The following is a 26,372-nucleotide window of genomic DNA, read 5'->3' on the forward strand; positions in this document are numbered from 1 at the left end:
TACAGAGAAACCCTGTCTCAAAAAACCAAAAAAATAAATAAAAAAAAAAAATAAAAAAGTTAATCACTGTGAAAATTAAGAATGCAGTCCACATTAGAGCAAGACTGTAGTCTAGATGAGATAAAAACCTGTGTAGTATACCCACCTCATCCTCATATGTAGCCACAAAGGCATAAAACCTTGCCAGGTCCTCTTCAAGTACAAGGAAGATTCCACCAGCCTGCAATGCAGCTGAAAAGGCGGTGCTAAGACGTGCACTGCTACACCAGATGTGCTCTTTGCCATTGCTAAGTCACTCCTCCCAAGATGTCTAAAATTCAGTTACTCCCTACAATCTGATCTGAGCCTCTAGTCTGTAAATTCTCTAGCACTTAAAATATATTTTCTTGGGTGCTCTGAAGGCTACATAAACTTTAAACAATGATAGTCTTGCAAAGGGGAGGAGCTCTGGTGTTCTACTGGCTTCCCCGCTGCCTGCCTGTTGCTCCTTAAGCATTGACTTGATGACAGTTTCCACCACAAGGCCCCTCAGGATAGGCTGTGCCACGCATCTTAGGTCCCACTTCTAGGGTTCTAGATCCAAATTAAAGCTGAAGTCAAAAGTACAGAAAGAAGCAATAAGCACACCAATTTCATATCTTGGGAGTGTAGTAATCACCTGTTGCTCCTGCTTAGCTTTTTTATTTATATAATATACTGTAATACATAGTTTGCTATTTATAATTTAATTATCCTTGCATTACTGAATGGCTCCTTGTTTACATAACTCTGATTTAAACAGAGTTTATCAGGCATGTTAGGAAGCACACACATATGTATACACTTCAGTCCAGACCATCATGCTGTAACTGTAAAAAGAGGTAATCTTTGTCAGAATCGTTTTCCTAATATTATCTAAATTTCCCTACCTCATACATCATTTCTTTGTGGTATAAATGTCAACTAGTTTTGAAGACTATTTAAATCATGACACTACTGTGCCCTGTTTGAATGTTCTTTTCTGAACTCTGGATCTTACTATCATTTGCCAAAGTGCTATTTTCAGCAACTCAGAAACACAGGGAGAAGGAAAAGCATGCCAGCACGGGCCTGCCATGGAGCCCTAGTCCATGGGAGGCTTCAGCAGGTGGATGGTACATTCCAGATGCCAGCTGTGGTCACAGATGGAAACCTTGCTGCTTCTCTACAACAAAAGGCTACTTATTTATGCATTGTGCGATGTTAGTGAGGCTAGTTTAAATCTGAAAAGTTTGGGTTGGGTGGTAGTAGCAGAGGTGACAGCACTTCCCTTTAATCCAAGCACTCCAGAGGCAGAGGGATCTCTGAGTTCAAGGCCAGACTGGTCTACAAAGCTAATTTCATGACAGCCAGGACTATACACACACACACACACACATACACACACATACACACACATACACACACACACACACACACACACACACACAACATACCTGTTTCTAAATAAATTTAGTAACTTTCATTAGCTTTGATATTATCATTCCACCCTGCTTGGTTAAGACCATATAAATCAAAATTTAGTAACTTTTATTAGCTTTGATACTTATCATTTCACCCTGTTTGGTTAAGACCATAAAAACCAGCTGCCATTCTTATAATTAAAGCTTCCAAGAATTCAATATTCAGTATAGGATAAAGCTTTTAGCATTTGATCCACTGCTCTGACAAACGTGACCTCATCTCGACTTCTCAGTTCCTTTTTGCAACTATCATGTATGAAATAGATATTTCAGTTATTCAAAAGGATTCAGTTGCCTACTGAAGTACTTGTAAAATTTTGAGAGTATCCAATAAAATGGAGTAGCTTCCTGTTGAGGAAACTATTTTTGATTATTCCAGTTCTGGCAGACTCTGGATGGGACTACCTCAAAAATTTAAAGTAGAAAACAGAACATAATACAGAAAGATTCTTAGCACAAAGAGCTTGGCTTTCTCATGGTTCCAGCAAATAACTGAAATATTATATTATATGAAGAACAGAATCTAAATCAAAGGTAATTTTTATATATAGTTCCAGTTCAAAATAAACTCCAAGAAATGAAAATTTTCATACATTACATTCATAGTTAGACTTTTAGCTGTTTATTATTTATGTGACTAATTCATTGAAGTGTCAAATACAAATGTTAGCATCATATTTCTAAGGCAAGTATAATTTATTGCCTGAGATGTGTCCCAGAAACATGTTCTGTAATTTCATCCTTGCTGTATACATTCCTAGATTATTTACATAGAACAGCTGATTTCTAGAGAAACTTGATAGATTTCTCAGCTATAAGCCTTTCTGTCCATAGAGAAAGTTTGATGCTCATGATCTTCCTCATGGAATAATCATCATGAAATTACTCTTATGTTGTGACATTTAACTCTCCAAGTAATATGGTTTTTTTTTCTTTCTTTTCTTGCACCATTTTTTCCTCACAATCTCAGATTACTAAATAAGGATGAGACAAGAGGACTGCCTCCTAGTCATTTTCTCTGTCCAACTATTTTCAAAATGGATTACCTAGTTCCTCTTAGTATCCTAGAAGCAATAAACTCATTACAAACAGCAAATGTAAAACAAGAAAGCATGCTATATATGTCACTCTCCATACACAAACCATTTCCCATCAACTCACTTCTTTTCTCTACCTTAACGGGAGGTAGTTGGTAAGTATCAACCTCCCTTTATGGCCAAGGGAACTGAGGTAACATCTAGATGTCAATGAAGAATCCATTCCAATGGTAGCTTTGCTTGGTATTGGAAGAAGTGTGTTTCTACTTGTGTGCATATAATGCTTTCCAACTTAACAGACACATTAAAATGGATAATTAATAAGGAGATGTCATTTCAAACAGGCCAGCAACATAGTCTGAACTGATTATCAGCATGTGCCACCCTGTTTCTTTAGTGTAGATGTCCTTCCTATATGCTACCAAGTCATAAAGATAATGTACATCAATCCTTTGAGCTTGATCTTTGGGGAAGCAAAGAAATTTTAAAGACCTCTTTTTTTTTTTTTTTTTTTTTTTTTTTTTTTTTTTTTTTTTTTTGTATTCTTTGCAGAAGTTTGTGTTGCATACATCAGTCAGATGCTGTAATCATATCCCTATTTTATAGAAAGTTTGGCAGATCTTATTGAGAATCATTGCTTTTTCTTCTAGTGAAAACCTGAGTTGGAGTTGAAATAAATGGTAGCTCTGACTACACCAACTGTGATTATTAGCCAGTTGTCAGTACATGAGAAGCATCCGAATGCCCATCTTGCTGCTAATTCCTTTTACTAAAAGTGCAATGAAGTATTCATCTAGCACACGATAAAAATAGGACTGTGTAGATATAATCATTTTCTTTTTTTTTCTGGCCAGTTGCTGACAGGTTTCCTCTGTGGGATGTTTTACCTTAGCAATATCTGTCGATGACTCTCCTTTTGCCAAGGCAAAGACATTATTGAACCATAAACCAATTAATCACATTGACATCAACCACGGAATTAAAACATCATCTGGGCACAGTGCTATCTCTCTTTTCATTCTCTCTTCCATTGTAGATAACTGTAACACATGCATGGAGAATGAAAAAGGATCACGGCCCATCTCAGTATGTTCCGAGTCACCCAACACTAAAGTAGCAGACCCTGCCAGAAGTCATTGTTGCTTATAAGAGACACACATACACAGTGAATTTGGGAGGAGCAGACCACTTCTCTTACAAACTGCATGCTCCACAGGAGTGCAGCTAATTGAGTTGTCCTGACAGTTTACCTTGCCAGCCTTTTAAACCTAAAATAATCTTTGAATGTATTTAAATTCTCTACCCGTGTGACTACTGATTTGCCGAGCTGTCACATAGACTTCAGGCTGCAAACATGCGTTGAATGTGTGTCCCTTCACCCAAATGGATTCTGTGTCTGATGTGGGTCACTATTTGTCCATCTTACTGTCATTGAAATCAGAAGTTTTGAAACAGGTGTTCCCATCCATGTGACAGAGTTGTTTGTGTGTATTTGTTGCCAGCGTTTCCATTCCCCTTGGAAAAAAACAAAAATTGAGATTAGAATATGATGCGCTAAGCCTTTTGATGGCTCCTAAACCAGGGGTTGTTACCAAACCAACGTCCTGCTGAACGATAGACACAACATCAGCGATTGAAAACAAGAATCTCAATTTTGAGAACTTGGGGCTACAAAGGCCTTGTCCTCCTTTCCAAGCCTTTAAAAACAAAAACAAAAACCAAAAACAAAAACAAAACCCTACCCCAGGGACTCTTTCCCAACCATCCTTCAAAGATAATGGTTATCTTTGAAGTGACCCTTCCATATAAGTGGTTTTGGCTAACACTCATCAAAGAATGATCCTCTGCACGGTCTCCATGGTAGACTAATGCTGTTGATGCTTGGCAGGGTGGCAAGTATACAGAGTGAACCTGGTCAGCAGAACGTCCTCTTGCAGCAGCCACTGGGGAGGAAGAGGGGCCTGAGGCAGGTAAGAAGACCCCGAAAAGGTTACAGAGTCCTCCTGTATGGTGGAAGAGCCACACGCTTGCTAATGTTTATTAAGATTACTCTTGCCCTTCTAGCCTGAGATAAGCAGTATACAACAGCTTTAAAGCATGGTAAGTGCTTGGGCAAGCTGGGCACATGAGGATTCTATTTCAGATACGAAGTTGTTATTCTGCGAAGCTGACTTTTTGGTAAGGGCATTGGGTTTATAGTGGGTTTTCTTATTCTCCACTTGGCAAGGTCCTTTCCCAGCCAAACTCACTGGCAGAGCTTGCTGTTACATAGGTCACCGGACATCTGCTTTTACAGAGAGACAAAGACCAGTCCTTCCTCAACTCTGAGACTGAAGATTTAATTTAATACTGAAACAGAAGATCATATTTTTTTCATCTGGGTGCTGTGGTGCACACCCACATTCCCAGCACTTAAGAGGTTGAGGGAGGAGGGAGGGTTGGGAGTTTAATGCTAGCCTGGGTCACATGGAGTTAGTTAGTAGCCAGCCTAGAGTGGTAGTAGAGGGCTGATTTCCTTAGATGAGACTCCTCCGTTTCTCAGCGGTTTCTCCTTCCCCTTCTGCTTTCTTATTCCTTCTCCCCCTCACACCTCTCTTCTTATCTCTTATTTCTCGATTTCCAGATAGGGTTTCACTATATAGTCCAAGCTGGGGTCAAAGACAATCCTCCTGCCTCACTTTCCCGAGTACTAGGATTCCAGGTACACCCACCATTCCTGGCTCATCTATTATTTTGTAAATAAAAACCTGAGGGCAGCTCTGCCTGCTGCTGCTGTCTGTGGGTGCTTCTCGACTCTAATGTTTTGCCAGAGGCTTAGGCTTCTTAGTATAGCTCTCTGAGAGTTGAGATGTGTTCAGCAATAGCTTCGGGTATGCCAAAGTCAGGCCCTGGGCATTATTTTTGGCTTTCTATCCACTGAAATTCTCAAATTTGGCGTTCCACACCAGGATGGCCGAGTTAGGGTCACCTGACTACTGCATCTGTTGCTCCCAGACAGTTGGACTTTATTGCCAGTTTTATTTTATCTGTTTTCTTCAGCTAAGGCGCCCTCTCCTGTCGAGGCAGAAGACTCAGACTGAACCCAGAAACCGGCACGGAGCTCGATTGTCCACCACTCGCAGGAGCATTCAACCTAAAACAAAGCCATCGGGTGAGGGAGGCCTCGGGTCCCTTCTGTTCCTGCAGAAACTGAGACGATGCAATGAGCTCACCTTTAGGGAGGTCTTAGGATAAGTATCGCAGGAAACTTTACTATTTCTCTCTCTCTCTCTCTCTCTCTCTCTCTCTCTCTCTCTCTCTCTCTCTCTCTCTCTCTCTCTCTCTCTCGTCTTTCCCAACCTTTCCCCATTCCCAGTGAACCTAGGTAAATGGAAGAACCCAAGGTAAATTGTTAATATTCTGAACTTGAATAGAAAACAAAAGGTAGTAGTTTCTCTACTCAGTCCAGGAACTAGAATATTCTATGTCTTACTAAAAACAGAGGCACAGACATTAACTCGTTGGCCTTTTTAGTTGTAGGACCATCACTAGGAGGGTCATTATGATAAGTTAACTTTTGCAAATCATATTTGAGGACACTCGTGTAGAAAGGATTTTTCTCTCTTCACTCCTAGTCCATATAAGAAGGTGAAATCAAAATACATAAAATGGTCCTATTGGATCGCACTTATTATTGCAAACCAGCAATGTCTTTATGATGAATCACTAGTTCATGCCATTATTAAGTAGTCAATTCTCTCCTACCCATTGGCTTGCCTCTTACTTACAGTTGATCAGAAGCGATCTGTGACATTCATTGAGGCTCAGCCAGAACCAACAGCTGCCCCAACAGACATACTTCCTGCAACGGGCCAACCACAGAGCTGCAGCCCAGGCCGAGCTAGGAAGCCAGAAGGAACAGAGAAGCCAGTGCTTACATCCTCCCCCGCCATTATCATTGCAGATCTTCATAGCCTGTCTCCCAAGCAGGTGAGGGCACCGCAGAGACAGGCAAGACCTGTTCCCTGAACCCTTATTTGAAGGAAACATTTAGATAAGCACATTTCTTCCAAATAATTAAGTTTGTTTCTGGAACATCTTATTGCCCAAACAGATACTATTTTTGCCATGGTGAAAAAGAAAATCTAAATAAAGTGTTCGTTCAACAATGTGCTGATAATTAAGAAAACCAAGAGGAGTCTTAGTGTTAAACATAAAAAGAAATTATTTATCAGCTGGAATAACCATTGATAACAGAAATTTGATATGTAGTTGAAGTTCCTTTCAATTACAGCAGATGAAGTTACTAGCATCAACGGATGGACTTAAGGCTCTTCCTCCAATGTTTTAATATTATTTTCTTTTGCTTATATAAATAACTTTACATAGGTATCATATTCTGATGTGATTTTTTTAAAAAACCTAAATGGTAGCTAGGCAGTGGTGGTGCATGCCTTTAATCCCACCACTTGGGAGGCAGAGGCAGGCGGATTTCTGAGGCCAGCCTGCTCTACAGAGTGAGTTCCAGGACAGCCAAGGCTACACACAGTCTCGAAGAAAAAAAAAAAAAAACCCTAAATGGTAATATTTGTATACATGTTTGCATAGGCTTTTACAGTTAAAAAGTAGCACATCACTTGAACTGGTTCATTTTCATAGTCTATAAGAATGTTTCCTACCCCTGAAAAAACAAACACTATGTCAAAGGGCAGGAAGCCAAAGCTTTGAAAGCTGGAGGCGCGCTTATAGATCCTGCCTATGGCATAGGCTGGAATTCACCTTTGCTTTCTTGTCCAGTTAGAGCCATGCAGACGTTTTTTATGTACTTTTCTGGTACCCATCCATCTTGTCCATGATGCTATGATCCTTTTGATCACAGAGTGAGCCCCTTCTTGCTGAAGAGGGAGAAAAAAAGGAGGACACAGAAGTACAAGGTGCGGCAGCTCACAACCCCCTCTCTACTCAACTGTCGGACCCGGATGACTTCACTGGCCTTGAAACATCCAGCCTCCTACAGCACGGAGATACCGTCCTTCACATCAGTGAGGAAAACGGCATGGAGAATCCCCTGCTGTCCAGCCAGTTCACTTTCTCTCCTCCCGAGCTGGGGGAGGCAGACTCAGCACTCGATGAGTCCCATGTTTAGTTCTGTATCGCAGGAGCTCTGCACTCTACTGAAGACTACTGAAGATAGAATGCTTCTGGTGCAAATTATGAATTCTAAAACAGCACTTTATAGCCCGTGGGTGGCATTAAGTCTGAGTGCATTTTGCCGCCAAAACCCCTAATGTTTCAGAAACATCTTAAAAATCAATAGCTAAAAGTCTTTAGTTGTGTGAAGACTATAACAGGGAAGAACAATGGGAAGAGCCGTCTTGCTGCACACTGTGTATAGCAGCTTGCTTTGAGCAGCTAAGAATCTATACCATTACAGACAGTTGAGAATATTTAATATTACTGCCCTCATAATAAGTTCTAAAAGGGAATGCAGTCTCATAAGATACTCACATTATACATCTCACGACAATGTTTATTTTTGTAGTTTCAAAATTTTACATTAGGTGGCTACGTGCATAGAAATTTACATAGAAACAACCAGCAAGAAAAATAATTAGAAACTAAACTATAAACCCTGCAGCTATTTTTGTTTAGGTCAATAATATATCTGGTTATTTAAAAAAAAAACATACTATTTTTAGAGCTGTGGACTTCTCAAAATTTATTTTTTAACTGTCCTTTACATCCTTTAAGTCAAAATTCTGATGCCACATATTCCATTTCATATCTGTTATATTATACAGAGAATATTCTAGAATCTCAGATATGATTCTGAATTAAGTAACACAGACAGCTATATAATTATGAAAAAGCTAAGTGTAAATAGCATGGCTCAAAAGAGATGGCATTCCTAATTCTATCCATGATGACATCAACATTCAGATTAGGACCGATTGGGAAGGGGAGTTGCTTCCCCTCGCTGTCCTCGTGCCTGCCTTTGAGGGCATATTTTCATACATTAAAGTTGTTAGAACTAGACCAGAAAGTAACTTTTTCTCAGTTGTCAAATATTCTATGATCTTTAGGAGATCTCAGTTAATGAGAGAAAGTCAGAGTAATCAATTTCTTTATAGACTCAGACAGCTTGTATATATTACAAATAGGGCTTTAACTTGAAGTGCATTTACTTCAAAAAAAAAAAAAAAGAATAACATTTGAAAGGCTTGTCAGGCCAGTACTTAGTGTATTATTAAAGGGCTGGGCATCATACAGTTCATAAATGGTTTTCAAAAGTTTAGCAGTTTACATTAAAGAAATGTAGCTACTAAACATTGAAAAATCTCATAACATACCTACATTGGTATGTGTGTGTGTGTGTGTGTGTGTGTGTGTGTATGTGTGTGTTAGTCTTCAAGTAGAAATTAAACAGATTTTGATTATGTTGAGATGAATTTAAAATATATTCTATATGCTTAAATGTTGACTATGTTGGCTATGAAATGTATACTATAAAGAAAATACCTATAAATCCATACAAATCATAAAGGAAACGATTTTTTATGTTAGAATTATTTATTACATAAGCACAGTGACTTATAAAATCAAATATATTTTGGGGCTCTGATCCCATTCACCACAAGAATGAAAGTTAATCTATAAGTTAACTAGGATAAAATTTAAAATCCCCCAGGTCAGAAAACCAGGGCAGTACCACCCTCTTGGCTTTTGGCTAAGAACAAGTGTGGGAAATCCAGGAGATAAATGAACCTTTTCTGTGTTATAATACCTTCACATCATGTAGACATAATGCTCAATTCATTTCTAAGTGCAGAAGTAGACATGTGAGTGGTTTTCTGGGTCTAAACAGATATATTTTGCCTGTTAAAAACTATGCTGCTTAATTAGCATTAGAGGCCTTATGTTTGGTAATGTCAAGTGTCTAAGTTATGTGCGTTTATACGTCTGTGCTTTGTTCCCTCTTTTGGATTCGTGACTCAAAATCTCTATGATTGTGTCAGATAATTAGGAAGGATAGAGGTCAAAGAATTGTTAAATACTCAATAATAACCCTAAATACTTTTATACATTTTAAATGTGTTGGGCTGTTTGAGAAACGATTTTACTGGTTTGTCTGCCTTTTAACCTGACTCCTTCAGTGTTGTGTACGGAAGTCTATTATTAACTTTTTCAATAAGCAAAGTAATGTTTTATCTTGGAAAAAAAAAAAGACATGACCACTCTGAGAAATAGGGACTTACAGAGTGGGCATGCTCTCGTCTTGGGACTTTTGAGATTTCTCTTCTATTCCATTTAATGTGTCCTTAAACGTGTTGAATGTAATGTGTTGAATGTTTATGTGTGGTAACTAAAGTATATGTATGTGCATAAGACTGTCACAAGATGTATTCTCAGGAATACTGATACCTGGAGTTTGAAGGAATAACTTAAAGAAAACAGTTAAAAGTTCAAGTTAATTGACAATCTTTTGTAATATTCAAAATGTGACTAAGAACTAATTATCACTTTTGATCAATATAATATTAGTAAAATTAGCTCATATCTTAATCTGTGATGCTTAATAATATTTATCTCATTCAGAGGAAGGATAAAAACAGGCACCCACTTCCCAGGTATTAAAAAATTACATCCAATTAAAATTGCTCCTGTGGAAAGTACCCTTATAGAGAGACCTTGGAATAAAAACACATCATCCACAATCGTGGGTACCCATGTGTACTCTTCAGATTAAAGCAGTTTAAATCCTGGATGCAGAATTTTCTAGAACAAACATTTTACTTTCATTTGCAGCATTCAGTGTTTTCTATAATTCTATTACATTATTTGATTCTTGTGACAAGGGAAGTGAGTTACTGGGCACCTTGGAACAAGCCACTGAGAACAACAGTGCCAAAGGGCACAACTGGGTACACGGCAGTGCTGGAGGCATCCGTTGGTTTTCTGCTTTGAGCCTCCAAGAGTAACTTAAGACAGGATGGCATCTCTCTTTTAGCATCTGTTCTTTTAGTCAGTGAAGAACTTTCTCCACTTTGCTGCCCACTCCTAGAGTTTCCGAGGAAATAATCATATGTGTACAGAGATCCATAGGGAAGAAAGGGTCATAAGTGAATAGAATTATAGTCTAAAACATGAACTACATACCTTCCTTGAGTTGCAAAGGATTCTTAATCAGAAACCCTCCACAATTTGCTGCTGTGATAGAGTCCCTCTTTCACTCTGTGACCTCACACTACCAATCCATGGCCTTGTGTCTCAGCAGTGAGTAAACTGTCCCCACTTCCTCATTTACTTTCGTGGGTCTCAACTGCAGCATTTCAGAAGCAAACTTTGATTTGACACTCAGGAGAATAAAAACAAGTAGAGGGCAGAATGTATTTGGAAAAGTTTATGATAAATTTACTTATATTATTTAAGGATCATTTAAGATCATAAATCTACGTACCTCCATGATATTTTTAATAGTCACTGTGACCATGGGATTAAAGTCCTTTATTAGCCATTTTGTAGGTAAAAACAAAGGATTGACTACACAGCCAACTTCCTTCAGATGACTATAAAGTCTGTTATGAATACTGAATGACCAAAGAGCATGGAAAAATGCATCTGAATAAATACTGAGATGTTTATGAAAGATATTTATGAAAGCTAATGATTTCTGTGTTTGAATATGCACATATAATAAAACAAATCTAAGATCACTTCATGTGCTCTAATTTCATTTCTCTCCATTGGGAGTGGGATATAGCTCATTCAGGATCATTTCTCAAGGCCTGCACTGTGCCTTCCTTTATGTCTTGTTCTTTAAACCTCCACTCTATCTATACCTGGCCTAAAGACACTAATGGGTAAACACCCCCAGTCCCTCTACCTCCACATTTGATACCTACCTACTCCTGTTTCTCATCGTCTATCTTTCAAGATAAAGTCAAATGTAGATATGGAAGACAGCGAGCCAACTTGACTTTACTGCCTAGATTATGACCTGGAATGCTGTTCTATCCCCAAGTCAGAACATTAAAGACTATTGTCCTCTGTGTTCCCTGCAGAAACCATGGCACCTAAATTACCACCATGCTTTTACTAAAACTATGAGATCCCCATCCTCGTTCTTTAGAAACTGCTCATATTCTATCCATGTGTATCTTCATGTACCTTTTCATTTCTTCCTGACCCAGACCCTGGATGCATTTGACATTACGACACTTATCCATTTCAAGTATTGTGGCTGAATAGTAACTCTATCAAACTGGATCCTGCAGAAATTCCTACCCTGAGTACTCAGCAGCAGTCACCAATTATCAGTAGCTTGACTAGGGAACATCCAAGAAGAGAGGACTGTAAGAGACAGAGGGTGGGGAAAGTTCTATGAAATCCTGCAATTGATGATTGCACAAGCAACTGTGGTTCCCTGCCCCAAAACCTACAGACTCGCGAAGTTATTTGAGTAGGAGAGGGATTAATTGGGAAGAAAGGGTCAGGAGGAGCGGCAGGGGAGTAAGAGAGGGAAATGGAGTTGAATATGATCACAATATATGGCATACGTGTATGAAACAAAAAAAATTAAAAACAAATTCCTACTTTGTATGTGTTAGTCTAGCTGATCATCCAGTAGCCTTCTTACATTATACTCAATAAACTATTTTTCCTTCCAAAAGGAAAAGAAGCCATTATACTGAGAAGACAGAAGAAGATCCTGGGAAATCCAAGACCGAAGGCAGAAGCTCTGCACCTGGCTCCGCCCCTAGCCAGCCAGCTGACAGACCCACCCCAGCCCCCCAGAAGGAGGCGGGACTTCCTTGCCGCAGGGCAGCTGCTTCCGGCAGAGTCCGGAAGACAGTGCGAGGTGGGAGGGGGCGGAGCCAGTGCGGCGTGCCCAATCGGGACGAAGTCTTGCCTGGCCCGGGCTCTCGTGGGGCTCACTCGCTCTAGGGAACCGGCACCATGGCGTCGGGCTGCAAGATCGGCCCGTCCATCCTCAACAGCGACTTGGCCAACCTGGGGGCCGAGTGCCTGCGCATGCTGGACTCGGGGGCCGACTACCTGCACCTGGATGTAATGGACGGGTAACTCCGCGGGGCTCGGGGCGGGCTGGCCGCGCGGGTCGCGTCGCTGCACCCCAGCGAGCGCCTGTTGGGTGCACGGCGTCCCCTGTGCGACGGGCTGCCTCGCCAAGCGCGCTGCTCAGGGCACCGAGCCGGCCCTGGCTGACTTCGGGGCCCAGTCCCCGGTCCTTCCCCGCCACCCCGTCACCTGTGGTGATAGGACCCAGGAGCCACCTCCAGTGTTCAGGACTTTACCCTCGTGAACTCGTAGAGAAACTGAGGCCCAACGGGACCGGCACGACTTGCCCAAACTCAGATAAACTAGTTCTTGACCAAGCTGGGCGTCAGACTCATCAGAGGTGATGAGCTTGACACCTGGATGGGCTTCCGAAGTTCGACTACTTGCCGACTTGTCTTAGGCAAGCCGCTTCAGCCTTCATTGGGATTCGGTTTCAGCGTGAGGAAAATGGAAGTGTTATTGATAATAGAACGCTTCCGCGTCTTTGGGAACTTGAAACGAGCAAGTCAAGTCCAGTGCCTAACATGTAACAGATTCTCTGCAGTTGTTAGTTGTATCGAATAGCCATTCGAATTCTGATTTTCCTGTCTATTTTCTCTTCAGGCACCCTGCTCTTCAGGGAGGTCAGGTTTGTTTGTTTGTTTGTTTGTTTTTGTTTTTGTAAGTAATTTTTAAGCATTGTAGTTATAGCTAATAATGTTCAGAATCTGGGTACAGGTTTCCTAAGTTGGTTCTAAAGTGAGGAAACAAACCTAGACCCAAAGGAGGCTGTAAGTCTTGCTCAAGATTACAGAAGATTTTGACAGACTTGGAACATGAATCTTCTTGTTCGAGCATTTTCCACCGGAGGTTTCGCATAGAATTATTATTAAAAAACAAAACAAACAAAAAAAAACAAAAAAAAACAAAACCTTGGAGTGAGATAGAAAAATAGATTTATTTCAAATAAGCAAAATCTGTTTGCCCTCAGTCACGTTGGCAAATATGTGTTATTTACAAACAGGTCTTTAGTTTCTCTTCTTGTTGGGGATGTTGCTGTTCTTTCTGTTTTTGAGACAAGATCTGTGTAAATCTAAGTGGCCTCAAGTTCAGAATCTTGCCTCAGCTTCCCAAATGCTGGGATTACAGGCACTGGTCACCACACTCAGTTACACCAATTTCTTTTTAACGTCACTGGCTTTTTCTCCATAGCAATTTTGTCTCTGTGGTTAAATCTCGTGTTTTTCTTAATACTTACTTGAAGGTCCTTGACTGACTAGAATGTATACCACAGGAGATGGTGTTTGATTTTGGTGCCTGAGAGAATGTAGGGGGTCTCAGCATGGAACAGGCTACAGATATGTGTGTCTGATGCAGAAAACATGGAAGGAGACCATTTCTTTCACTTTGCTAATAGAAATGTTGGTGATAGCAGTACTTAGAAGCAGTTGATATTCTGTAATTTATTTATTTATTTATTTATTATTATTATTATTATTTTTTGGTGTTTTGAGACAGCTTTGGCTGTCCTGGAACTCATACTGTAAACCAGGCTTTCCTCAAACTTACAGAGATCCACCTGCTTCTGCCACCTGAGTGTGCCTGGCTTTTTAACCTTATTTTTAAACGTCTTTATATTTTGAGATTATATATAACTAAATCATTCCTCCTTCCCCTTCCTCCCACAAACCCTCCCATAGACCATACACCTCCTTGCTCTCTTTCAAATCCATGACCTTTTAAAAAAATTAATTATTACATACATATGTAAAAACACATACACATAGATCCCTAAATACATAAATGTGACCTGCTTAGTCTCTATAATGCCACTTGTGTGTATCTTTTTAGAGCTGGCCATTGGTATTTGATGAGACTGTGTCTCCTGCTCTCAGTATTCCTTAGATAGCTGGTTCTTGTGTAGAGCCAGGGCTTTGTAGGCTGTCCTAGTACTTTTTGAGGTTAATATGGTATCAGTGAAGAGTAAGATACAATGCCATCCCCCCTCTCTCTCCCTCTCTCCTTCTCTCTTCTTCTCTCTTTCTTTCTCTCCCTCTCCCCCTCTCTCTTTCTCTCTCTCTCCCTCCTCTCTTCCTCTCTCTCTTTCTCTCCCTCTCCCCCCTCTTTCTCCCTCTCTCCCTCTATTTCCCTCTCTCCCTCTCTTCCTCTCTCTTTCTCTCTCCTTCTCTCTTTCTCTCTCCTCCCCCCTCTCCTTCCCTCTCTCTCTCTTTCTCTCCCTCTCCCCCTTTTTCCCCCCTCTCTCCCCTCCCCCCCAAGTACTGTAGAATCTGACTTTCCTTCATAAGAGAATTAAAGCATGCTATCATTGCTTAGTAATAGCAGAAAGCATCTCTTAGAGCCACCTTTGCCCCTCCCCCAGCAGACCTCCTTCCCCATGGCAGACTTAAGTTTAGTAAATAAGGCAACAAAAATATTTTTTTTAAATCTTTCTACTTTTACCAAGATGCATTGGCTTGTAAACCTAAATTCTTCATGTACAATTTTTATGCCTTTAAATCTGTACCTGCATTTTTTTTTGTTTTTGTTTTTGTTTTTCTTTGAAATAAAAGCTGTTTCTATTCATCATTTGCAAAGGAGGAAACTAGTTTCAGGAAGTTCAGCCTCCTTCCCATCCCCTGGCAGGGTAGACAAAGCCTGAGGGACTGCAGTGTCTCCAGACTAGAGCTGTGAGATCCCTTTACAAAGGTGACCAGCCTCAATACAATGCCCTCCCTCCTCTGCTTACCCTCCACCCCTCAGTTTTCTTCTTTGTTTAAAACTGAATTTATCTAGAAAGTCGGAAATGAGGCTGAGAAACGATAGGTGGCCAGACACAAGTATGGTTAGATATCTGAGGTAAAGGACAGGTTTATTTTCTGGAAAAAAAAATTTTTTTTTTTTTGAGAAAAGCACAAAACACACTATGGCGGAATGCTACCTGGATTGTGTTGGTCCCAACCAGGGGAGCAGAGCACACAGCTATTTCTAAATTAATCATTGGGATTTGCAGTTGGAGAGATTTTATATCAATACCGAATTTCTGACTTTTTCGCGTGGGCCATGGTGGGGATATCAAAGGTTTGGCATTCTGTTCTGTATTCTGGTAAGGCCTTCATTGTCTGCAATCCAGTGAGGCAAGCATCATTAACCAGTTTCTCCTTGTGTCCTGGGCCCTATCTCCTCTAGCCTTGTCTCACCTGATCAGTTTTGTTTCTTAAGGTTGTGTCTGCCAGCTGCCACCAGCCAAAAAGACTCCACAGCCCCTGATCCATGGGAAGGTTTTCTGGTTCCTGTATTGGTGCAATTTGTACCAACCTTAATCCTCTTACATTTGGTTTGTGATTTGTGATTTGATTTGTTGATTCCAGCTATAACTAAAGTATAGGGATGCTGATGGAACCTGACAAGAGGGGACACTTACACTCCTCCCCGTCACAGCAGCTATGGATTATCCCCAGCAAGTCCCAAGATCCAGAAAGGAGGACCCCTTTGTTACATTTTCCTTTTGAGGGGGGTTGTGGGGAATGTCAGAGTGAAATAGTTGAAATAGTGATGAAACTGACTTTTCTGGTGAATCCCTTTGCTTTAGAGTAAATTAATTTAGGATTTTCTAGTCTGGTAAGAGATCTGGGGCATTTGATAAAAGTTCATGTTCTTAGGCTTTTGGAACCTCAGTAGCCCTCATAAAGAGGCTGAAAATCTTTTGATAATTCGTGTTGTTCGGCAGTTCCAAAACATCTGATTTCATGCGTAGGTTTTTGAGCCTTTTGGTAGCCACAAGCCTTTAGTTTCTTGTGAAAAGGTTGCTGCATATTGGGCTCTTGGTGAATTTAGTGAACCCAGTTCATTGAATTCCTACCAGGAGCACAAATAGTTCACATAACTTGGAGGTCAGTAGTTATGTTATTCTTGTGTTTCTCAAGTAAATTTGTATTTATTAGGCTCTCAGCTTCTCAGCCCATACATACATAGTATTTGTTATTATGTTTGTCTTAATGATAATGAAACCTAAATTTGCGCAAAGTAATTTTCAAGGCCACACAGTAAATTAAAAGAACAGTATATACAATTGAAGACTGTGTAAATTTGTTGAACAGTCTGTTGGGTTGCTGCCTACTTACCAGTCCCTTATTTCTGGTGTAACTAATATCCGTGTGTGATTGAGTCCTGACAGTGATAACCCTTGGACAGGCAGTGGAATAATCTTCTCAATACTAGAGACTGAACCTCCAAGGATCAGTTGATTAGAGAACGTAGCCATGGCCCACTTGTTCTGGCCCTCTCAGGTCTATCCCAAGAATGTGAGTTCCTGCTCCCTCCCCAGAAGTATTGTTCTGGTGTCTGTCCTGGCAGGTGAGGGCTGAGACTGGACTTTGTAGCCTCATTTGCCTGTGTTAACTCCAGCTGCCAGCACTTACTGATTGTATGACACTGGGCTTCGTTCCCTTGCCTGTAAAATATAGGTGCCACCTGTCTCATGGGTTGCCATACTTAAAGTTCAATGTATAGGAAGTATTTAGAAAAAGTCTTAACCGTGGCTGACTCTTTTACTCCCTGTTGCATCTAATCAGCTGTTGACAGGCCTTCTTTTTTTGTTTTGTTTGTTTGTTTGTTTGTTTGTTTTTGGGGGGATGGTTTTTTGTCGCTGTTGTTTTTTTGTTGTTTTTTGCCTATTTTTATCATTTTTATTGATTCTTAGCATTAACACCTGTCTTTCTTCTTACAACTTATTGCCCACTCCATCTTCATGCTTTATTGTATGTATTTTATTACTTGCTTCTTAAGAAGCCCTAATACCCGACTTGATATTTACAGTGCAATAAACTCCAAACACCTGCGTGTAACATTGACCATCCTTAATCTGATGGAGCCTACTCCTGCTTTGGTCAACACCCTTGCCCCTTTGACCTAAGCTTGCTTATTTCTGCCTTCTCTTCCTTTTCAGCTTTTCTGATCCTACAAATATCAATGTTTCATAAGTCCTGTGATCTTCTAATATTTCAGAATTCTACAGAACACTTAAAATATTTGTTTTAATCTTTCTTTTGCTGTTTTCTTTCTTAACATTTCCATAGGCATCATTAAGCTTTTCTCAAAGCCTACATTTCAGGGCCATAGCACTATAGTTTATTTTTTGTTAATGTAGCAGTTGAGTGTGAGTGCCTGTCTGTGCACTTGTTCTAGGATTTTGTCGTCTTCCATCCCACAGTTCTGTTCATGAAGAGCTGGGTTGGCTGGTTAGTGAGGGCTGAAATGGGTGCAGATTGAATTTCTCTCATCCAAAATCCTTGTGACCAGAATTGTCTCAGATTTGGGGTTTTATTTGGATTTTAGAATATTTGTATGTACCTAATATTTAAGGAGTTTAAAGGTTAAGTGCTTTGGGGTTGGTGTCAAGCTGACTTAATTTGAATTCTGTTCCACAGATTATGAACCAGATGATTGAAGGGTGTTAGTTACCATGCTCTTCAAAGAGGATGTAAATCATATCTGTTTTTACTAGTCTGAGGTATGAAGAAAGATATAATACCTGGTGTGAACTAAGCTCTCAATACACCATGACTAGCTCCAATAAGCATTGTTATATTTTTTAAATGGTGAATGTTTAAAGGGTTTAAATAAACTAGTCTAGTGTCCTGTGGTTGAAATGGATTAGAGGCTAAAATTCAGGACACCTGTGATAGAATCCTGTATTCACTGGTGTGTCCCTTGAGCAAGTTCAGAACTGTCTTTTGTCATCTTTCCATTTGCGCTTGCCATGGGTTATGAATTACAGACTTGATCTTACCTGGTTATTTTTGTTTAATTTGTCTAATACTAAAAACATTAAGAGTTATTTGGGGAAAATGCAATTCTAAACTTTCCTTTGTTCTCTTGTCAGAATTCATATTGAAAAATGCAGAAGTGGGATTGGAAATGTTTTTGGAGTAAGATTTCCTTTTTGCCTTGCAGGCATTTTGTTCCCAACATCACTTTTGGTCACCCTGTGGTTGAAAGCCTCCGAAAGCAGCTAGGCCAGGACCCTTTCTTTGGTAAGTGGGTTGTTATACCATTTAAAACTGCTTCTATTGCTTAAATAAAGGAGAAAGGTTGCTTAGTCAAGTTTATCTTGCACTCTTTTCCTAATTTCCTGCTGCGTCACCAGCTTGATCTTAGCAGTCCAACACCTTCCTTTCCCCAGGGCCTTGAGGCCGATTCTACCTGGAAAAACTCTTGTGTGAGGGTCTCCCGTCAGCCCTAGGGTTGGTTGTCATCTCCTCAGAGGGGCCTTTCTAAGCACAGAGTCCAAGTTAGCGCTTCCCTACTGTTCATTGAGACAGACTGACTTGTACCCACTGTGCAGTCTGTCCTTAGACCTTAGTTTATCAGACTGTAAGATCCAGAGGTAGAGCTAGAACTCATGTTATTATAATTCATTTGGATGTTTTGCCTGAATGTGTGTGCAGTGCCCTCAGGCCAGAGGATGGCTTTGGATTCCCTGGAATTGGAATTACAGAAGGTTGTGAGCCACCATGTTGGTGCAAGGAACTGAACCAGGGTCCTGGACAAGCATCCTGTCCACCTAAGTGCTGAGTCACCTTTCCTTCCCCAACCTTTGCTTTTCTTAAGGCTAAACACACACGATTACACTTAGTGTAACTGCTAGTTGAATTTATGATTCAGCTAAGAGGTGCAACAGCCAGTTTACCTCTTCCAGTGTAGGCTTTCTGCAGATATGGTTCCTTTTGGTGTCATAGAGAAGGAAGTCTGAAGGGTTTTGTTCTTGTCGGTTTGTGGTTTCTTTTTAGATCACTCCAAACTAGAAGTTATTTGAACTGAAACAGATCCAAGTTTTAAATGATTTCTATAACTTGTATAACTAAGTGAATCTTAAGTTTTTTGCCAGTAGAACAATTTTATGAAGGACTCTAGCTGTACTGTTCAGTATGGTAGCTCTAAAACCCATATTTAGCTGCTTTAACTAAAATAAAAATTGAGTTTATAATTTACAATAGTCACATGACAAGCCTCAGTAGCCACATGTGTCTTGACTATTATCAGCAGAACAGACACAGGACATTCCTACTAAGGCAGACTTTGCTGAGTGCAGGCTGCAGCAAGTGTGTCTGTCCTGAGTGCAGGCTGCAGCAAGTGTGTCTGTCCTGAGTGCAGGCTCTAGCAAGTGTGTCTGTCCTGAGTGCAGGCTGCAGCAAGTGTGTCCATGTTGAGTGCAGGCTCTAGCAAGTGTGTCCATGCTGAGTGCAGGCTCTAGCAAGTGTGTCCATGCTGAGTGCAGGCTGCAGCAAGTGTGTCCATGCTGAGTGCAGGCTGCAGCAAGTGTGTCCATGCTGAGTGCAGGCTCTAGCAAGTGTGTCTGTCCTGAGTGCAGGCTCTAGCAAGTGTGTCTGTCCTGAGAGCACGCTCTAGCAGGTGTGTCTAGCCTTTTGATGTACAAGATGCTATTGTCATTGCAAAATTCACATCTGAGAATCACAGAGTTAAGATATAAAAACTAAAAAAAACCAAACACCTCATAAACAATATTTACAATTTTGCATTGGTCTTATTCATAGCCATCCCTCACCTTATTCAGGCTGCGAAGATTCATCTATTTTGAGAGATCCAAAGAAAATGTGAATATTAACTCAAGTTTGCTAATATGTTCATCTTTTTAAATTTCATGTAGTTGAATATAATCTTGTGTTTAACATTATTGTTTTGGAAAGGAGTTTTCAAAGTAAGAGATTTCTTGAATATGCTAGTAATATGTGCCATGACTTTAAAATGATTAAATAAATCACTCTGTTCCCATATCCCACTGCTGCCTTTCTCATGTGTTTCTTATTAGTTTTCCTCTTATATTCTGATTCATAGTCTCACTTCTCAGTATTTTTTGTATCTTTTATCATCAGTCTTTCCTGATACAATGCCAGCCCCATATACAATCTGCCTTTTCTTCTTGGATTTAGATGGGTATGTATGATATTTGTGTATATAAATTTGCTAATTAATATTTCAGGAAAATTTTCCAAAGTAAAGATGAATACACTGTGTTAATACTTGGGGTTTGAGCCCTGTGTTTTTTATAGCTAAGCAGTTTGATTTGGCGGTTAGATAATTAGCACATTGTTGCATTTTAATAAGTACACTAGGGCTAGAGATGCAGTACCACAGTTAAGAGCATGTCCTGCTCTTACAGAGGACCAGGGTTTGGTTCCAAGCACCTACATCTGATGGCTCACAGCCACTGAAACTCTCTCCCGGCCTCTGTAAGCCTCTGTACTTACACACACATACCCACACAGACATTCATTTTTACATATTTGAAAGCAAAATCTTTAAAGATAAACAAATAGCTCATAAGTTGTATGTACAACCTATAAGGATCTAGAGTTTGGTTGATGTCAGCTGAGGCCTTGCACATGCCAATTCCAACCAAAGCCTTTTACTATTTGAAAAAGTGTGGGTGTATGTGTATATGTGCTTGCGTGCGTGTTGGGGGTGTGAATGTGTATGTGCTCATGTGTGCACCTGTGTGCATGTATGTATGTATTCATGTGCCTGTGGAGGGGAGGTCAGGACTGTGTCATCTCTCATCTTCTACCCATTGAAGCAGGGTCTGTCTTACTACACACTCCATCTAGCTGGCCCCGAGAGCTTCCGTGATATTCTCTTCTCTCTAAGTGGGACTACACTACTGTACCCATTTTTCCATGGGTCCAGGGATCCAACTCAAGTTGTCAGTCTTACATGGCTAGCCCTTTTGGGACATCTCCCTAGCTGTACTTTTAGTTTTGAGGCAGGGTCTCCCTAAGTTCCCCTTGTTGATGTAGAACTTACTCTATATCCAAGCTTCCCTTGAACTTGGAATGGTCCTGCCTTAGCCTCTGGAGATACTTATATTAGCAGCTCTGTATCAGCAGCCTTTGAAAGCTCTGAAGTATTTATTCAGTGTCAGTCTTAAGTACAAAAGACATCTAAGAAGTAAAGTAACAAGAAAAAGCCTTTATTATGTAAGGCAGTGTTGAGAACCATGGAAGTCCTCTTTGGCTCATTTCTGAGGTCAAAGGCATTTTCATACTAAGACATTATCTGTCAGTCTCCATACCAGCTCTGCAAATCAGCGATGAGTTAGCTTTTTGGTGTCATAACCAAGTCAGTGGTGCAGTGGCATTGGACTCCTGTGGTAGAGACCGTGCTTCATTGCTCTATGTATGCTGCTGTGTGTTTACAGTACATAGCATGGCTGAAGCAGCTTAGAGTATGTATTTTAATAGGTTCGTCTTTGAGTAACGTCTCATTGATTATCATAGGACTGAGTGGGAAGAACACTGTACTGTGCTTGCGGAGGAGACACATCCCTCTGACCAGACAGCTTGTACCTTTGCTTGAGCTCAACTAGCTGCCTTTTCCAAACACCAGTTTTCTCTTGTAAAAGACGAAATGACAGCTAAATTGTTTGTTTTAGGAAATGACTTTTACAGACTTTGTTTTTAACTAATAAAGTAATCTTGTCACTTCCTAATTTCCTTGTGCTTCTTGCCAAAGAGCTTGTAAATATTATTAAAAGCCTGCTGTCTTCTGTGCTCAGCCACACCTCGACATGCCCCTTACCTTATCATAGGGCTGGGTAACGATACCTACGTTGTATGTTGAAAACATTGTTAAGTCTAAGGATTTAATATGACTAAACCTTAAAACATCGTACTTGAGCTTTGCCTATGTCAAATGTGCCTCATACTTAGTCTACAATTTAGAAAAAATCATCTGTTATTTTAAGGGTTGACTACCAGTTGTAACTTATCACCTGTATCAAGAAGACACCTCCCTTACACTGTGCAATTCAGGAGGGTGTTTGTGGGCTTGTGTTTGTTTGTTTGTTTGTTTGTTTTTGAAGGGCAGGCAGGGTTTCATATACCTCCAGCTGGCTTTGAACTCTTGATCCTCCTAACTCTACCTCTAGAGTGCTACAGGACCATGTGCAAGACCATGTCTGATACAAAGCAAGGTTTCTCCAACTTTCTCCAGCCTTGACTCCTTTTCCCTGGCATTTTTACACAGCTCCGGGTATACAGATATATGAAATAAGCATATAAACCATATATTAACTAGTTATAAATCATAAAGTAATTGATACCAAAACAACATTTTGGTGTACATATGATTTTTACCATTTATTAAAGATCAATGTAAGTTAGCATACTGACAAGATGTACTTATTTTTAAGTAAGGATTATCTTGGCTGAATATTTGCAACTACAGGAAACAGCATCATTTTATTACACTTCTGTGTTAAAGCCTCACATAGGTAAACAGTGATTAGAAAGCAACAACTGGTAATAAACTAGAACAGGACAATGTACTGTATGTTGTAAATGCATTCTCTGTTAAATTTTCTCACTGCATCATTGCAGGGATTGCAGTATTACATTCTTACTTAAAGGAAGCATCAGGACTTGTCCCAGTTGTCACCAACATTATTCTTGTGCTGTGTTGCTGATAGCAAGTAAAAAGTAGGGGTCAGCCAGGTAACCCAAAGGTAAAAAGTATTTGTTCTGTAGGCTTCACAGCCTGAGTTGTGTTCCTTTTCCCTTCCTGGCTTCCATCAGTGGTCCTCTGACCCCCACATGCATACCATGGCATGCACACACCTGTCCTTACACATGTCGTGCATACATATACCCACACAAGATATTACTACTTTTGTAGAAATAGGGTAACTTGATCATGAGCACTGTGATGATACAGGACATCGGATGTAATCTCTTCAGCCAGCTGCCAAGTGCTGAACCAGCAGTAGCATATATAATGTCTGTAATATATAGTGTCTGTAGTATATAGATAGTGTCACACGTGAGTCCGAGGAGGGACTTAAAGAGCAAGCTGATGTAGGGTGCATAATATAAAACTTACCATGTGTTTATTTCCGGAATTTTTTGTTTAATTTTTGTAAAAATAACTTATTTATGTTATGTATGTGGGTGTTTTGCCAGCAGGTATGTTTATGAATCTCTTGCGTGCTTGGGGCCAGTGGGGGTATAAGTGGGTCTTGGATCCTCTGAGACTCGAGTTACAGACAGTTTCAAGATGCCATATCAGTGCTGAGAATGGAACCCCAGTATTCTAGAAGAACAGCGAGGGCTCTTAACTCCTGAGCTATCTCCTCAGCCTCTCTGTTTAATATTTTAAACCACGCTTGACACCAGAAAACCTCCAAAATGAAGCTTTGCAAAGTAAACTATCAGAAGATCTGCAGTAAGCTCTCTTTAATAGTCTGTGTGCTGATTGGTACTGTGAAATGTCTTAATTCAAATATCTAGCACACATAACACCTGTACTGTATATCTAGCCAGTATCAACTAGGGAGCCCAAGACTGTTCTAGGACTGCTGCTCTTACATGAAGTTTATCTATTAACATGTTTTTGTTAGTTTAGAAAATATGCTGCTGGTGTTATCTAGCTCTTTTCCAAAGCTTTTGAATTTTATAATATTAGTTTCATTCTGAAGTGTTAGAATTTATTTTTAAAATATATCTTAGCAATGCCAAAAATGTACTTCCTCTGACCAAAAAAAAAAAAAAATGCTCATTATTCTACACACTGCCCTGTACAGAATCAGTCACAGGGTGGTTTTTGTTGTCTTGACTCTTTGAAGCAACCATTTCTTCATGAAATACATTCTGTTTTTATAAATATGGCTTTTATTTCCTCAGATGAGGTGATAAGAGCCGAGTCATACTGAGCACAGAGTGTTTCTCTGTTTTAACTATCCCTAGGCCTAGCCTGGAAGCTTCTAGCCTCTGTGTAATCTAATCTTCCAAGCTGACTGAATCAATCTGACTTTCCTTGGTTTCTGACTGAATTGCTGTCTGGCCTCATACTAATTTTGGCAATATGTTCTAATCTTTTGTCTCATTCTTAGACTAGTTCTGTCTTCTCTTGTGTCTAGCTTGTTCTTTCTTTACCATCTCTGTAAAACTGTCCAGGTAAAACTGCCATACATACACACCACCCACCAAACCATCTATTTTTCCTCTCAATGCTCTTAAGTAGCGTTTCTTTGTCTACTGTTCTCATGTGTGTTGAGTGTATCCTATCCTGACTTATTCTAGTAAAGATTTCTCTGATTTGTCACTTTGTCTGCCCCTCAATTAGATGTCACTTTTCAACATGGCTGCTTTCTTCAACTAAAACTTATCTTCATTGTTAAAGATTAAAGGTGTGTATTAAGAGTATATCTATATTTCTGTCAGATCATACTATAATCCAGAGTGTGTCTCTGATCTGGTGAGATCATTTCTTTGGATGTGATCCCGTGCCAGAGCAACCATGTTGTTGGATTAAAATTCCTCTACAGGTTTTAGAAACTTTAAGAAGACTATGCCTGTGTTTAAGTACATCAAACTTTAGGCTACCACCCTCCCTCCTAGCTTGCTCTCTCTCCGTCATTCAGTGAACTGCAGCTCTCTTCTTGATCAGGCCAAATCCTTGGCAGCATCTGTATTTTTCTTTCACCTTTTACATGGCTATACCTCCAGAACCTGACTTTCTCCTGGGTTTCTGTCACAGTAGTCCCTGTGGTTGGACCTTATCACTGAAACCTTTGTTTTCCCCATCTCATCAGGAATAAATCCCAGCAGCCTGCAGAACTCCATTGTCCTCTCCACCTGCCGGTTTCCTTGACATCATGTCCTCCAAGTACAACCCAATCTCAGTTGTGCTGGCATTAGCTGTTCAACCTAACTCATATTCTGTCTTCTTTTGCATACTGTCTCACTAAGAATGACCCCAAAGGCAGTAGAGGAACAGCTCAATTTCTAGGACCTAGAGCATCCATTACTGTAACAGTTCGATAAAGGTCACCAGAAAGAGCATATGGGAAGAATCACGTGTAGCTTTCTAGAAGAGAACAAGACTATCTAGGTAGAGGAACTTCTTTAAACCTTTGAAAGTAGCATTTTTTGGACTTAGATCTCAGTTTTCTGATTTCATTTCTTTTCACATATAGCAGATGTGCTTTTTGTGGAAAAACAATTTCATAAGTGAATATAACCAAACTCTACCTTTAGGATAAAGACTATACCAAACTATAACTGTTCACTTTTGTAATGCCATACTAATTTATATACATAATGACAAAATAAACAAGCCTATAGGCTGACTTCATCCTGGGAGCTGGGTATATTCCTCTCAGTAATGTATAGGAGACGTCTTTTCTTCCTAGATATGCACATGATGGTGTCTAGGCCAGAACAGTGGGTAAAACCAATGGCTGTGGCAGGTGCCAATCAATATACCTTTCATCTTGAGGCAACTGAGAACCCAGGGGCTTTGATTAAAGACATCCGGGAGAATGGGATGAAGGTAAGTCGATGATGATAGGAGTCTTATTTTATTCTAGTTCCTGTCAGAGCTGGTAAGATGGGTGGGAGGAAAAAAATGATAAAGGTCTGGATATGGGCCGCTGGCTCTTAAGAAAGGAAGGAAGGAAGGAAGGAAGGAAGGAAGGAAGGAAGGAAGGAAGGAAGGAAGGAAGGAAGGAAGAAAGAAAATATAAAGCTGGGTGGGTAGGGAGGACCTAGAAGGAGTTGAAGGCATGATCAAATATATTATAAGAAGAATAATTTTTTAATAAGAACAAAAAATAAGGTAGCAAAAATAAACCTGTTAAACAAAAAACCTGTTCATATTGTTTTGTAAGATGATTTTTTTTAAAACTAGACCACTATAATACAATAGGAAAATAATGTGATTTAGTATTTGTTTGTTACAGGTTGGCCTTGCTATCAAACCAGGAACTACAGTTGAATATTTGGCCCCATGGGCTAATCAAATAGAT

General features: G+C 40.0%; 2 protein-coding genes across 15 annotated transcripts in view; both read left to right on the forward strand.

Annotated features, from left to right (window-relative positions):
- Unc80 (unc-80 homolog, NALCN channel complex subunit) overlaps positions 1-11,211 on the forward strand; it is a 191,719-nt gene extending 180,508 nt beyond the window's left edge. For 8 of the 14 annotated variants that reach the window (XM_031367789.1, XM_031367787.1, XM_031367797.1 and 5 more), the window contains 4 exons: positions 4,407-4,488; positions 5,558-5,669; positions 6,288-6,487; positions 7,377-8,227. In XM_031367789.1, coding sequence (XP_031223649.1) covers positions 4,407-4,488; positions 5,558-5,669; positions 6,288-6,487; positions 7,377-7,643 — 661 coding nt within the window. In that variant the 3' untranslated portion in view covers positions 7,644-8,227. Of the gene's footprint in view, positions 1-1,860; positions 1,963-4,406; positions 4,489-5,557; positions 5,670-6,287; positions 6,488-7,376 lie in introns of those variants that run through there. The other 6 variants (XM_031367798.1, XM_031367795.1, XM_031367786.1 and 3 more) reach the window with 3 other exon arrangements.
- Positions 11,212-12,371: 1,160 nt separating this feature from the next.
- Positions 12,372-26,372, forward strand: part of Rpe (ribulose-5-phosphate-3-epimerase) — a 16,426-nt gene continuing 2,425 nt past the window's right edge. Inside the window, 4 exon segments of the mRNA XM_031367801.1 lie at positions 12,372-12,576; positions 18,506-18,585; positions 25,758-25,917; positions 26,273-26,348. Coding sequence (XP_031223661.1) covers positions 12,455-12,576; positions 18,506-18,585; positions 25,758-25,917; positions 26,273-26,348 — 438 coding nt within the window. The 5' untranslated portion in view covers positions 12,372-12,454.

Source organism: Mastomys coucha, unplaced genomic scaffold (genome assembly GCF_008632895.1).
Source record: "Mastomys coucha isolate ucsf_1 unplaced genomic scaffold, UCSF_Mcou_1 pScaffold14, whole genome shotgun sequence".
NCBI lineage: Eukaryota > Metazoa > Chordata > Mammalia > Rodentia > Muridae > Mastomys > Mastomys coucha.